The sequence below is a fragment of the Haplochromis burtoni genome, unplaced genomic scaffold, assembly GCF_018398535.1.
Source record: "Haplochromis burtoni strain Fernald_Lab_line unplaced genomic scaffold, NCSU_Asbu1 Contig_3, whole genome shotgun sequence".
NCBI classification, from domain to species: Eukaryota; Metazoa; Chordata; class Actinopteri; order Cichliformes; family Cichlidae; genus Haplochromis; species Haplochromis burtoni.
The window spans coordinates 4,941,803-4,956,807 of record NW_024582364.1 but is presented as its reverse complement, the minus strand read 5'-3'; the positions used below and the strand labels follow the sequence as shown (position 1 = coordinate 4,956,807).

The 15,005-nt window shown below is 39.8% G+C and overlaps 1 protein-coding gene across 1 annotated transcript; it reads right to left on the bottom strand.

The window, feature by feature from the left end:
* Positions 1 to 207: 207 nt before the first annotated feature.
* thoc1 (THO complex 1) lies at positions 208 to 10,089 on the bottom strand. Its single transcript, XM_005912554.2, has 21 exons — positions 9,979 to 10,089; positions 9,686 to 9,759; positions 9,483 to 9,543; positions 9,305 to 9,374; positions 8,648 to 8,766; positions 8,506 to 8,554; positions 8,326 to 8,421; positions 8,090 to 8,172; positions 7,943 to 8,016; positions 7,726 to 7,834; positions 7,490 to 7,624; positions 6,892 to 6,992; positions 6,718 to 6,784; positions 3,622 to 3,672; positions 3,428 to 3,498; positions 3,189 to 3,284; positions 2,953 to 3,018; positions 2,781 to 2,864; positions 2,471 to 2,618; positions 2,278 to 2,362; positions 208 to 610 (listed from the first exon to the last, which is right to left on the bottom strand). Exons 1-21 carry the CDS (start codon positions 10,024 to 10,026, stop codon positions 333 to 335), a joined length of 1,965 nt encoding a protein of 654 aa, XP_005912616.1. The 5' UTR covers positions 10,027 to 10,089; the 3' UTR covers positions 208 to 332.
* Between the last annotated feature and the right edge of the window lie 4,916 nt (positions 10,090 to 15,005).

Genomic DNA, 15,005 nt, shown 5'->3' with positions numbered 1-15,005 from the left:
ATACCTTTACAAAAAGAAAAAAAAAAAATGCTGTGCTTGACCTTGTTTCTCCGTGCAGCTTTCCCGATCGCCCTGCCACAGTCTGTAAGGCCTGAACGTCAACTCTCTGTAATAACTTAATTGACTGAACTCGTTTCATAGGTGGTGAAAATAAAGTGTTACACCAAAATGAGATTGTTGTGTATCAAAACAAACGTGCTACTAAACTTTTTACAAGGCGAAAACATTTATTGAAATCTCTACAGTGGGGAAAACCAATATCTGACATATAAAAACTAGTTTCCAACATTTTTGTATGAAAAAAGTGAAACAATGTTCTGGAAATACAGATTTTAAGCCTCACTGAGGCCGTCTGCAATCTGGGAGAAACCTGCGGCGTTCAGAGCTGCGACCAGGTTCTCCACAGTAGCTTGTGTTCCCTCTCTGTCCTGCCAGGCCACCAGCAGCAGTTTGGCCTGCATGTCGACGTCTTCGCTGTCCGTTTCGATTTCTCGCAACTCTGCCGCCTTCATCTCAAAATGAGAAGCGAGGTTCTTCCACTGAGCGCCCAGTTTGGCTGCTACGTCATCCATCTGCTGGTTCGTCACAAGTTTGCTCTGAATGCTCGGACCTTGAAGAAAATGGAATAGGAAGGATATAAATAGCTCTCTGCTCCAGGCTTGGAACTGCGCTAACACAATAAACTCAATTCATTGTGGGAAGTGGGAGCTTGTAAAATACAGAGGTCAAGTTGGATTAAAGACATTAAGATGGAAATATGTGTGAAGTTGGAACTGAGGGTCATGCTTTCATCATCTTAAATTAAGCGTATGAAAGAGGGAAAGCAAACATACTGATAGTTAAATTGAATATGCAATGTTATTAAGGGGAAAGGTACAGAAGCAAATTCTGTTTCAGTCCAGTATTTTCCATTTTAGCTCATTGATATCACTTTCATATAGTAGTACAAGTTAAATCAGTAACACCTGCTCTTTCTGGTACAGTCATGTCCATAGATACTTGGACAATGACACAATTTTTGTAATTTCACTCTCTAAAGAAACCACAGTGGGTTTAAAGTCAATCAAAATGTGATTGAAGTAGAGTTTCAGCTACAATTCAAGAGGTTTAACAGCTATTTTTATGAATGATCCCCCATTTGCTCCTTCCCTTTCTCCGAGGCTCAAAATTAAATCAGACAAACTAACAATTTTAAATTTACTGTTTTTAATACCTGGATCTCAAACAGGCATCACTAATTGCTACAATTTATTTTGCCTCTTCATCCTAATGATGGCTTCTTTCACTTGCATTGAAAAATCTTTGGCTCTTACATTAAGGCTTTCAGTGATCAGCTTCCAGGGAACGGACCGCTCCAGTTACATCTGAGCCTCTATTCCATTAACTACAGTGGATGGAATATTTTTGTCTTCTGCTTCAATCACATCTTGATTGTTTGATTTAGAACACTGACCTCACTGAAATCCAACAATCGACCACAGGTTAGCGTAACATATGAAGCGTGTAGTTGCTCGAGAATGAGAAATAATGAGAATTAAAATCTACTGAGAAGTCAAACAGTCACATCCGAGACAAATTAAAACCATTCTCCACCAGGTGAAATTGTCAGGAGATTTATGACAACACGGTCAATAAATAAAAGAAATGCAATAAAAAGCATGAAATCATGTGATAGCAGTGGCCATGTCACTGATAATGGTGACAGGAAGTCCCCAACCAATAGGACTATTTCCTCCATGATCATGATCACTAAGATCCTGATCATCACCTCCTAACATCACACTACTGGTTTGCAACATGTGTGCCAAAGTGATTCTTTCTCGTTCATTTTGTGCGTGCAAAAATTTACCAACGTCGAGAAACCTCATGCTGGGTGATATCATTCTTCATGGGAACCCAAGAATGGGTTCCCATGAAGAATGCCTAAGCCTTTATTAACCCAATGACAGAATTTGTGTCTAAATACACACAAACACTCAATTTATAATCATGACAATCAAGGTGTAGCGATTCCTGCACCTGTGTAACAACAAAGGTGACCTTGACCTTAAGCACAGCTGAAGACACATTAGTTGATCTTTAACTGTAAGTCTGATTAAATTCTAAATAATAGGAGGAGTAGTGATTCTTGTGAACTTCACCATGACATAAGCTCACTGGTCCTTCGTTTGGATGATCTAATAATACTAATAGTTTCCTTGTCTAAGTGCTGACACACACAAACATATGTGAAGTCAGAAACATCTAGAGTGAAATACAGAACATGTGATGACTTACTGTCATTGCTGTCTTTGAGCAGATTGTCTCCATTATCATCGTCATCCTCTTCTCCTGTCTTTATTTCTTCAGATGGGATGTCCTTCTTCATGAACGGAGAAAAAAAAAAAAAAGAAAGAAAAGGGATGGGTTCATGGACTAATGGAAACTCCCAGTTTGTTTTTGCTTTTTTTTAATAAAATAAAATCCTTACTGGTAGCTCTTTGGCCAACTTGCTGACCATGCTGTCGAGGTAGTCTGCCAGGCTCTTAAACTTCTGGTTTGTTGGCTGAAAGAAGTGTGGACTTCTCCTGGACAGCAGTCTCAAAGCCCGCCAGCCATAGTTTGCATTTCGCACAACCCTACAAGGAGTTACAGGATTAGACATAAAAGACATCAGGAAAATAGTAAATATATGGAAAGTAAATAAAAGAAATACAATTAAAAATAAGTCTCAGGTAGGAGATGGAATAGTGGATTTTCCCCCTCCATGGTTAAGAAAGGTTTTGTAAAAGCCATCTTACTTGTACTCCTCCTCGACCATGTTGGCTGGGTCGGCCTGTTCAATAGCTTCTGCGAAGAATTCATCCAATGACGGCATGAACTCTCTGAAAGAAAGGCCGCAGTTGTAAAATAACAAATGTAGGGTGTATATACAAAAAGCCAAACGTGAACTCATTTCAGGACTTTTCTAACCTGCTGTCTGACTTGCAGGCCTCCATGTTGTCATGATTGAGGTTCCACAGCCGGGTCAACTCATCACTAGCAAACAAGAGAAGAGCTTGAATGACCAAAATTTACAGTTTCACTAAATTTCCAACAATACTTCAGCAGGATGGACACCAATACAGAGAGAAATCTAAGACCAACGAAAAAAACCAAACCACACTTCACACCACTCCACCATCCCACCCCCAGATTCAAGCACATACTTTCCCATAAAAATCTTCCGGTCTGGCCCTTTTCCAAGGAAGTCTTCTGGAGCTTGTCTTTTCCTTGTGGGTCTTTTGGGCTTGTCATCTACTGTTCTGTTAAAGAGGCAAACAAGTGGGACCACCTGTTATTTTGGCATGCTATCCAGCATTCCATGCTGCTGTAAAAACTGACTAAACCCTAAATCAAATAAAATGATTATCTGGGACGGCTACTTCAAAACATTACACTGCTGTACCTCTCTTTCACAAAGCTCGGACATCCTTCGTTTTTCCAGGCATTCCAGTTCTCCTCTGTGTTAAGGATGTGCTGTCAGAGATAATGAACATTTATAGTGGGACCAGTGTATAGAGAACAAAAGACTTGACAAGCTGTGAGCGCGTAAACAAAAGCTTCATTTAATCATACTGGTATTCCCAAAGCATGGCTTACCTCAACCATGGCAGCAAACTTGTCACCATCAGGAGGAATCTCCCTCAGCAGCTGCAAGAGCAGAGCACAGATTAAAGGGGATTTATAACAGAAAGTCGTGATTCACCACCGTTTTGTTTTTTTACATAGTAGGTAGGTGAGCACAAAATATGAGAAAGGACCATTTCTGTTTTTTTTCCTTCACAGAACAGAAAATTAGGATTTACAGCTTGTTGTGACATCCACTTAGATTGAACCTATTAGGGTTTCCCTAGTGTTTTCATATACCGTAATTGTCGGGCTATAAGCCGCTACTTTTTGCACAAGCTTTGAACCCTGCGGCTTTTAGTCAGGTGCGGCTTTTCTATGGATTGTCCGTGATTTTTGTCATATCGTAAGACGATTTGTTTTGTTTGTTCCGCTGTTGTACGGCACTACGTTGCCTGGCGGAAGGGCATGTGATCAGACACACAGTATCGGGGTTCAAGAGTGGTATGTTGGTCACATGTCCATCCGCCAGGCAACATAGTGCCGTACAAGTAGCGCGAAAAACAAACTTCAAAGTAGCGCTACGCGTTCAGCGGGAGGCGTGGATGACGAGCGGCGATAAACTTGCGAAAAGCAAGTTATGCTCAACTCCACCGGTGGAATCTGACAGCGTGGAAAAGTGTGAAAACATCCACGATCACCAACGGATTTCGAAGGGCTGGACTGCTGCATGATGGAGAGGAGGACACCGCCACGGCCCTTCTGAGGGTGTTCGACTCTGACACTGACAACGAGGATTTCTTTGGTTTTGAAAGTGACAACGAAGGAAGAAGCGAGAGTGGATGACGAAGCCATCCTGAGCCTGTTTCGTATCCGACACTGGAGAAGAGGACTTTGGTGGTTTTAGTGCGCAGGAAGAAGAGAAAGATGGTGAATGACTGACTTTTCTTCTTGTTAAAGCCGTGTCACTGCACCTGAGCCTAAAAGGTAGTCCGAATCTATTTTTCTGGTGTGCTGTAGGTTATTGTTATGTACTACATTTGTTACTCATTTATGAAGCACAGTACATGTTTCGTACTTGTAATTACCGCTACTTGTACATATACCTAAAAAGTTATGCAAATATGTACCCATAACTTGTTTTTCAAAATATTAATAAAAGGGGTGTGTCTCCAAACAGCCATCTCTTTCCTGACAATTCGCTTTGTGCATATTCTCTTACATATGATAAGTCAACATTGAAACACCTGCGGCTTTTAGTCAGGTGCGGCTAATGTATGTACAAAACAGGATTTTCCCCTGATTTTAGCTTGTGCGGCTAATATTCAGGTGCGCTTTGTAGTCCGGGAAATACGGTACATACATATATTGTAACAGTGGTGCATGCCTATTAAACGTGGCCAAAGTTTAAATATTAACTTCACACCAGTAATTCTTGCGAGCAAAAAGCACAAGGCTTCAGTGGGGCCAAATGACAACAGTTGCCTCAAGGTGCTTTATATTGTAAGACACTGAGCCGACAATAACACAGAAAACCCCAACAATCACCAACTGTATGAGCAAGTACTTGGCAACAGTGGGAAGGAAAAACTCCTTTTTAACAGGAAGAAACCTCCAGCAGAACCAGGCTGCCACTCTTTAGGGGTGGGGGAATGAAGACAGGACAAAACACACTGTGGAAATGCAGAGTAGTGTATAAACACAGAGGTGCTTATATAGCACTAGGTAAGTGAAAAAGAAACAGTGCATCATGGGAAGCCTAAGCCTATTTCCGCATAACTAAAAGAGGATTCAGGGTCACCTGATCCAGCCCCCAACTACAAACTTTATCAAAAAGGAAAATTAAGTCTAATCAAGGCAGAGAGGGATAAAAACAAGAAAACTGGCTTAAAAAGAGGCCAGCCTACAGGAAGCTGAAATGGTTTGTTGCAGACAGCGGACCCAATAGTAGAAAAAAAAAAATGCATTTGGGAATGAACACAGGGGCAACACTTTAAATTCCAAATGAACAGCTGCAGTTTCCCAGAGTCATTTCCTCTCAAGAATGAAAACAAGTCAGATATGAGGAAATCATGCCAAATGTTCTGCTGCTGGCTGCAAGAGCAAACTGAAGACCCAGTGTGTTGGTTTCATTTCTGAATGACAATGCCCCCAAAACAATGTGGCTAATGTTTACAATATCTGGGATCACATGCTTGCAGGCAAAACTGGGTGGACTCGGCTGTCACCTTTCATGCTTGAGTGCAAACTCCCTTTGTTTTTGTTCTACCCGCTGTGATAAAAAAAACAAAAAAACAAAACTAAATGTCAGTTGTGAAATGAACGTGCTGTGTCTCTTTTGCCTGTCCCACACAGGGATTTTAGCTCACAAACTGAGCTATAATCCCAAGAATATATAAACAACATACATCTGGGAGGTATCAAATTAAAAACCACGCACGCACGCACGCACGCGCACGCACACGCACACACACACGCACACGCACACACACACACACGTTTAAATGTGCTATCCACCTCTGATTCATGAAGCTCCACACAGATTAGTACCAGTGTCAGACACATAAACACAACTGCACATACAGACAAGCCCACACATGAACATAGACACACACAGGGTTATTTGTTTGTTTGATTCAATACTTATCTGAAAATGAACTTGATATTTGTTAAAATAAAAATGAAAACTGGGAATAATTTGCTTGTTTTCTCCTAAACTTACAACATGAATAATTTAATTCAGTTTAATTCAATAGCGCCAAATAACAACAACAATCACCTGAAGGTGCTTTACTTTGTAAAGACCCTACAATAATTCAGAGAAAACTCCGAACAATCAGACGAGCTGATATAAGCGAGTGCTTGATGACAGCGGGAAGGAAAAACTCCCTTTTAACAGGAAGAAACCTCCAGGAGAACCAGGCTCAATGAGGAGCAGCCACCTGTTGCAACCAGTTAATACTGTGACATTTTGGTACCTATATAGCATACTGTTGCACAAACCTCAGGGTGGTTTGTTGGGTGACATTTTTTTTCTCCACTAAAATTAAAATTCATTCTATAGAGAGTTTGGCCATTTTATTTCTTATAGATTTACATTTGTGTGTGTCAGCATAACTTAGGACTCACCTGATAGACCAGTTTAGTTGTCTCTTCAATCCACGCAGCCTGGTCATCATTCAGAACACAGCTGGAACTGCAGGAGGAGAAAAATATTAAAAACAATACAAATAAGACTTCAGAATAACCAATACTTTATCAGACAAAGTTTATTTACGAGGTCAGCACTGAGACACTGCTCACCTTTTGAACTTGACCTGACCCTTCAGGTACTGGAAGAGGATGAGGTACTGCAGCAGTATGTGCCGCCGGAAGTTGCTGTCGCTGAGCTGCAAGTCCATCAGCTGGAGATAAAGACGAAAGAAACAAAGTGAGGTAATGTGCAACTCCGATCTTTACAAATATTTAATGGAGATCAGCGACATGTAGATAAATACAGCAAACTCAGAAACGTAAAGCAAATGACACAGCATGAGCAAAACAAGCAGTAAATGCCATGGATATGGAGCCTGCAGTGCAGCAGTGAGGGAACAAACGTTGTCAGCGCGCCACACGTTGTTAGCCATTTCAACATTTGTTTGTGTCTATGTTTTATCCTACGTGTGTTTGACAAGTGAAGATATGACTAATGTTACTCAAACTTACAATAACTCACTGTAGAACTCCAAAGGCAACAAAAGCTTATCAACATGTGTTAATATTTGATGATAGTTTTGTTTAGAGGCAAACAGCTGGCAGCCGTTACCGTTTTCCTCCTCCTACCCAGTGCTCTGTTTTGGTCCAGAACTTTGAGGTTTACAAACTAAGTGTAGCATGGAAATTTAAAATGAAGTCTTCTCACCTTCTCACTTGTGAGGAACTTGGCAAAGTAAACATGTTCTCCACTTGATGCTCTCAGCTCCTCCAGCTTCCTCTTAGAGGCCTGCATGTCATCCAGCTTATAGCTTTTGAATACTGCTAGAGTCTCATCTGAGAACTGCGTAGGACAAAAGAGTGATCGTTGACTTTTAATCATCTACTTGGATACTTGCCATCTTAAAAATGAGGAGGAAAGGCATCTGCGGTAAGGTGCATTACCTTAAGGAATGTCATCCATGAGAATTTATCGTAACACTGCACTGGATTTCTGAAGTAGTCCTGCAGTGTCCAGAACTTTCTGTACAGGTTGTAGTCGATTGGAATGGAGCTGAAATAACAATTAAACCAGATAAAGGGCCGATCAAAATGTTTACTTCAACAAATAAACAAAAGAAACAAACCTTGTGATTTATTCTTGAGAAAGCCTTTAACTTACCTCGGTGCAGGGCCATCATCCTCCCCCATTTCTCCTTCCTCCACTTCCATACCATCCTCCTTTTCTTCTGTGTGCTATAAACACAGTGACACATTTAACATTCACAGTTTTTGATTACTTCTAAAGTGCTCAGAATCAGATCTTTACCTTCTGGCCGAGAGTGCTTTCTTGTTCATTTTTGTTGAACACTGTTATATTGTCTAGATTAAACTGGCTCTGGAGATTTAGGCCTGGAAAGCAAACAAAATAAAAAGAACAATCACTCGATCAGAGAAGCTGTGAATGCGGTTGACAGAGTGCCATGAATGATTGCAAACCTCCCCATCTTCAAAAGGCTTGTGTTGGTTTATTTATTTATAATGATAAAATACTGCTGTTCTTACCTGATTTTTCAGACAGAGGGAAGAGACGTGCCAGAAAGAGCTGGATTCGCCCGCAGAAAACTGTGTTCTGTGATTTGGACAGCCTCCTTAAGAGATCTACACAGACAGGAAAATACACTGCTCTGCATTTTAAAGATAAAAAGCTTCATATGTCACAGAATGATGAGATAAGCTCTTTACCATTGCACATCCTCAATAAATAATTCTTCCCTGCAGTGTAAAAGGAGTTCTGTGAGAAAAATAGAGCACAGCTTTGGTAAACATGTGATCAACGCAGGGCAAATTTGTCGGGGGCTTTACTCAACAGCTGGAATTTATTTACCGATTTCCAGGTGGAGACGTTCTCTTCGACAAAAGAGAAGATTTTGTCACACAGGTCCAAAGGAAGACAGTCCAGCACGTCTCCCAGCAGGACGAAAGGGGTCGTAGCAGAACAGATACCTGCAGTGGAACACAAGTCTTAAGTTTCTTCATACATGACACATTGTCTCTAAGACTTACAGAAGATTACCCGAGCAGTCTGCTTACAAAATGCATGCTTTTCATAAATAAAAAGGGGCAAGTGGATCAGAAGCATATCTGTAAACACCCCCCACAGCATAACAGACCTGCCAAATCGCCTCAGTAGATGTGCAATCGGGATTTCTCACACATATATGTCCAAAATACATATATCAGCCACATGCTACTATGTGTTTATTTTGAGTGATGTATGCTATGAGACTAATGGGAAATAACTTGGCATTCACAAGGCAGTGGCTGATGTTCATATGCTGTGTCACAGATTTTTGCACTGGCTGAATGTTCAAAGATAGAGAACTAAAGAGCTAAAAGACTAATCCAAAAGTGTTTTTGTTTTTATTTATGGTACAGGTTTTGTTCCCTGGCACAAAAGGAATAAACTATTCATTTTTTTTTTATCCTAAAAATCAGTGTATCACCTGGATCTACTTATGAGACCCCTAGATGAGTAACATACCTTCTGTAACGCCATCAATGCTCAGGTAAATGAGAGCTAGGTAGTCATCACACCTCGCCTTCTGCTCAACCTGGAAACATTTGAAGATATCGTTTGAGGATTTTGAGGGTAATTTCATTTTTTTTAAAAAAGCGAACAAACGCGTACTAGAAACAAACAAACAAAAAGCATTTCTTACAATCAGATCACCAAGAACTCCCCTCAGAGCCTGATCGAGGGTTGTCTTCTTTTCCGCCTCACTGTAACGTGAGAAAAACAAGCGATCAGTAAGGTTGCATCCCTTCCTCCGTTATTATAGGTTATAATAGCCAACAGAAATGATTACAATACAATAAGTAATTACATTACAATAAGTTAGCAAGAACTAACAACTTCACTTACTTGCCGGGGATCTGGTTAAAAATACTGATCAAAGGTTTGATGCTTTTTCCAGTCAAAGCCTGGACGGCAGACGCCTGAGATTGTGTGAAGAAGAAGAAGACGAAGAAGAAACATTCATGAAACAAACGACATCGTTGGTTAGCATCTGCGTTAGCTTAGCTTCATCTGTTACCTGCTATAGTAACAACATGCGACATGCTACATTAACAAACCCAGGCTAGGATTTCAACTGTAATCTAAAATATATGACTGCACATATATTTATAAGTTGCTGCGGTTCTGTGTTTTCTTACCGTAAATTTGTCTTTAGCGTCGACAAAATTAAATGAAGACGGCGACATCGTCTCTTTTTGGAAACCGGAAGTGCCGATAAAGTTGTTCCGGTTTCTTTGAGCGTGGGAAAAGGTCGAGAGCGGTGCAGGATTTAAAATTAATTACAGTCAAGGTGCCATGTAAAAATTTATGTCTCCAGCGCACTTTCCACCATTAAAAACAATTGCAGTCGTATCATGCAAATTATTATGGTAATGGTGTAATTTTAAAATATTTTCCTCACAGTACATCATATTTGCCTAGTTGGTAAACTAACACTTTTTAGTGTGCATGAGAGTCATAACAAGGACTTAAGAAATAATGGAGGTCCAGGAGCCTTTGGAGAACATAACCAGATGAAGATAACATAGGCTGTTCACATGAATCTCATGCATACACTGAGTATGTAAAAAGTTCTCCTCTGGCCTTTCCCTTTTCTCCTTTCAAACTTTCATTTATTTGTCTCCTCTGATTTGATCTTTTTTCTACATTTTCGATTTTTTTTTCACATTTATATGAACTTTTCTGTGCTATGAAGAAAACTGAAAACATACAAGGTGGTTTACCCTCTACATCCTTGAAAGCAAAGGCAACATGTGTCAGTACTGGCCACTACAAAAAGGCCTAGCTATTGAATTTCATGCACATATGCTAAAGTGGGCATGAAGATGGGATGGGGAGATATGTGACTTTCTTAAATGTCATATCAAAACCAAAGTGTATGAAAGAAATAATTTAATATTTCTTGCTGAATGCAAAATTCCAGATGAAATAGAACATTTACCTTGTAATATACACTTTATCTGTTTCTTCATGAATCTAGTCTGAGCAAAAGGACGAAAAGGTTTTCGTCCTTTTGCTCAGACTAGATTCCTACTAAAAGTGGCACAATGCAGAAACATCTCTGGGTGCATGTCCTTCTGTGTGGTATTAGGCAGCTGGTGGATTGTTGGGCGACCTGGGCACCCCTTTTGCTTTAAGAAGCCATGAAAAAAGCTGTTGCACTGATGAAAATGTGTCATTTTTTTGGCTCGAACTGAAGGGTTTTGCAAATCCACTGCAAACCCTAATGAACACATGAGCCTTGCTGTAGCATTCTTGGGTGCAAGTATGGTACAAATAAAACCTCTGACCATACCCACTGTGACTGAACAACGTTCAGTTATTCTCTCCACTTTCAAACTGTGTATGCAGACATTAAAAATAATAGCTTAGATTTATACACTGCCTTTCAAGAAACCCAAAGCCCCTTTACAAAAGAATCTAAATAAGTCTACATTAGTATTAGTTTAGGAAAAAAGCAGGATGGTGAGTTCAACTTTTCCAATGCACAACATTATTTGAAAACTATATCTGAAGAGTGCATATGCCATGGAGATTAGTGGAAACAACATTTCGGATTCCTCAGAATCTGGAATAGAAAGACATTTTTTTTGGTGTATGTGTTTAATCTTTGTAACCTGTGACTCTTGGGAGTCACAGATTGCCCTCAGTATAGCCATGTGGGTTAACCCAAGTTAGCCCAGAAGGTGGCAGTGTTTCATACCATTTAGTCCCACGTTGCAGTTAAAAGCAGGGGGGTGTCAAACTCTGTTTAGTTAATGGACCATATATAAGGCAATTTGATCTCAAATGGGCCAGAGCAGTAAAACAATTGCATAACAACGCACCTTTAATTCAAGTAAGGAAAAGTTCCAATTTGTTAGACCATCTATTTAGAAAACATGTTGAAGCGGTTGGATAACAATAAAATAAGTTCAGATTCAACAGTATGTCTTATTGCATGTGCATTACAGATCACAGTGAGTCTAGAAATGCATAAAACCATCAGATGAAGAGATTTGAGGTCTAAAGTACAATATTATTTTTCTCCGTATGACTCAAATAAATTTGTCAAGAACAACAAACATGCTTTATACTTTATACTTTTATATGTGCATGAAAATAATAAAAATAATAATAAAATAAAATAATAAAATAATAAAAACTTCAATGAAGTTTTTAAACTTTGTAAATCCATTTAAATTTCTAAATTGGACCCTTTAAAAGCTCAGTTTCCATTTGCATACACAGACCATAAGGTGCATGTGTATATGTGTGTGCTCTTAGCCTATATGTTTGACATTCACTCTCTCCTGGTCAAAGTCCCTTTAGTGTTTTTTTACCCTAATTTCTATACCTGAAGCATAGAGGTGGTACTGAAATTAAAATTCTATTGTAGACGTCCTGCGTAGTTAGAGTTCAGGTCAGGGACAGGCCAGTGTGTTCAGGTTTGGCATTCAGTGTTAATGAGTACCTAACGGAGGTCACTGCAGTCATGCTGATGTGTTTTGTGCATGTGTGTCTTTGTGAAGGAACATTTCCGTGTGTTGTGGCCATACAATTGACATTGCAACTACTGGGCTGCGGGACTTGAATGCGTTGATATGATCTACTGTTCAAAAGGTCACACAGAACAGTGAGCTGTTATGTCAGTCATTAATGATCCAGTCTGTCATTGTTTTATTCATAGATTGAAGCTGCTTTAAGTATTACTTTGTGGCGTAAAATACAAGACAGATTTTATTCTGTATTTACATATATCATAAAGAAAAATAAGCATCCGGTTAATGCATGTGTATCTAATGTAATGTGTTTGTGCAATAAAAGATGATATAATAGAGCAGGGGTGGGCAATATTAATAGCCACCCCTGTTTTGGAGTTATAGCAAGCCCCTGCACCTTGGGCATTCAGCGAGCGTTTGGTGAATTTCTTCTGCCTTCATTTCGTTCATTTCAAGTTGCATGAACACTGTGTCCTGTGTTGATCTCTTGTCTTACATGCCTATTTACATGCCAAAGACTCTAAACTTATGGAGTTCTGTAGATGCGGGACCAGCCACTCGCTTCGACAAAACCCTGTTGTTATGATGTCTGTTAACTGGTTCTACGATTGTTGTGCTGATGTTTGGAAAAAACACTAAAAAGCTGTGAAAATGTAGGCCAGCAGTGTCACGTAGAAAGAGCTGAGGGATCATTTTAATCACTGCGTTGTCGTACTGGTCATGAAAAGGGGAAGTGAGAAGTGTGCTCCTCTGCAGTTTTCATTGGCACCTTGTTTCTCACACAGGCTTCTGTGCACAGTTCCCCAGATATCTAACTGCAACCCCTTTCCACTCCCTCTCACAGCAACACCCACTTTCTGACACAGCTGTGTTTTTTTTTTTTGAATGTTTGCCAAAAAAGCAGAAAGCACTGGTAAGAAATTCTTCGCTTGAAGATTAGAATCCGGCAACCTAATCTACAAGCTTCACAAACTGACCAGCACTTAGTTAGTGACAAGAAAGCTTGTGAACACTTGAATTTGTAGGATTTTGCACTGACTGGTTTCTAAATGTTTCCTGATCTTTGTGAAAGTTACTTTAAAAGACACACTCAGACTAAACTAATAACCTATAAACACTTTTACATTTATTGGTAATAGTAATGGACCAGTTCTTATATAGTGGTTTTCTACTCTACTTGAGCACTCAAATTGCATATTTCATGTCTGTATTGCAAGTGAAGGGCATCACATTGAAATTGTTTGAAGGAATTTTATAAAATGATGGTTTTCTCTGGGTGCTTTTGGGCTGAATATTCATTTTGCACTCTGAAATCAGTTTAAACCAGGTCAGACATTCTGTCTCTGTTGTTTATTTTGTCTAGATAAATATAATTAGAGGTCTGCTGAATGCTCGCCAATGCCAAGAATAATCGGGGCAACATGGGAGCCAAATAATTTGCAGAACACTTTCAGACAGAAATGCCTGAAGGGCAACAAAAAGAGCTTTGTCTGTGTTTTTGGGGACAAACTTCAAAACAAGAGGCTAAACACAATGCTCTGACCCCCGAGGTTAAGCACACAAAGGAAGGAGATTTTTGACTAGCTGTGGTCATGTGACTAGCCTCTGCGATTTGACCATAAAAAAGAAAAATGTGAAGAAGTGCCATCATGTCATACAAAGGAGACAAACCCATCAAGGGAATTTTCCACTGATGCACGATACAAGCTTCACGAAAAATGAATGTGGTTGCTCTCGTATACATTATGTAGAAGAATAGTATTAACTACTGTTTATAGTGAGGAGGGCCATCGACCACATACTGAATACAGATAAATATTTTTTATCTGATTGTTCTGGTATTTGCATTTAAATCTAATGAAATACAATTACTTTTGCAGTCTATGCAGCTTGTGTAGCTATTTCCTCTTCGCTTGTGACGCCAGCATTTGAGTTTATTGAAATCATGCATTATGCTGCATTAAGTATGTTGTCTTGTAATCATCATGGTAGTGATTTTCCATCATGGCTTTCACCTGCCAAGTGCTTTACCGCTTCGCATGGCATTGTAAAATTATTTGGGACAGGGACACTTTGTTAATGATCATCCAACACGGAGCAAGAAACGAGGGGATGTGCATCCAAACGCATCAGTCATCCAGACTGGATTTTAAGCTTACAATAATTCACGCATATATTTATACAACTTTGGCTGACTGCCCCCACATTACGGGGTTCCTGTTGGGAAACATTCACCTGTGGAGTTTAAAGTCATATGATGGTTATTCAATGATTTGGGGACCACCAAATATCTACGAGCCATAAAAAATGGGATGTGAGAGGGGCGCATGCACAGATGGAGAAAGGACATTCTTATGACACAGGCAAAACAGGAAATCTCCATTATGGCCACATGCTATCTAATCAAGCTGCGAGGAATTTTAACGTGCTTGTATGCGCAATTAACTGATCCACATCCTTGTGTTGTTTCACAGGTGCAATGAGATGATTTTGGGATTGTTGCCAAAAACCTAAATTATGTATACAGATTGGAATGCATTGTAAAGGAAGCACTGACGAGGCCAGCGGGATGTAAACATACACTGCGTTATTCTGGTGAATACATATAACAAATGAGGATGCACTGACCTCAGTTTGAAATTTGTCCAGTACCAAACTGTATGAATATGAATACACAGAGAAAC

Coding starts and splice junctions, on each gene's coding strand:
- thoc1 (XM_005912554.2), bottom strand. CDS start 10,026: ATGTCGCCGTCTTCATTTAATTTTGTCGACGCTAAAGACAAATTTACG. Junction 7,835..7,942: donor GATGATGGCCCTGCACCGAG/GTAAGTTAAAGG, acceptor TTGTTATTTCAG/CTCCATTCCAATCGACTACA. Junction 3,499..3,621: donor AGTTTGCTGCCATGGTTGAG/GTAAGCCATGCT, acceptor TATCTCTGACAG/CACATCCTTAACACAGAGGA.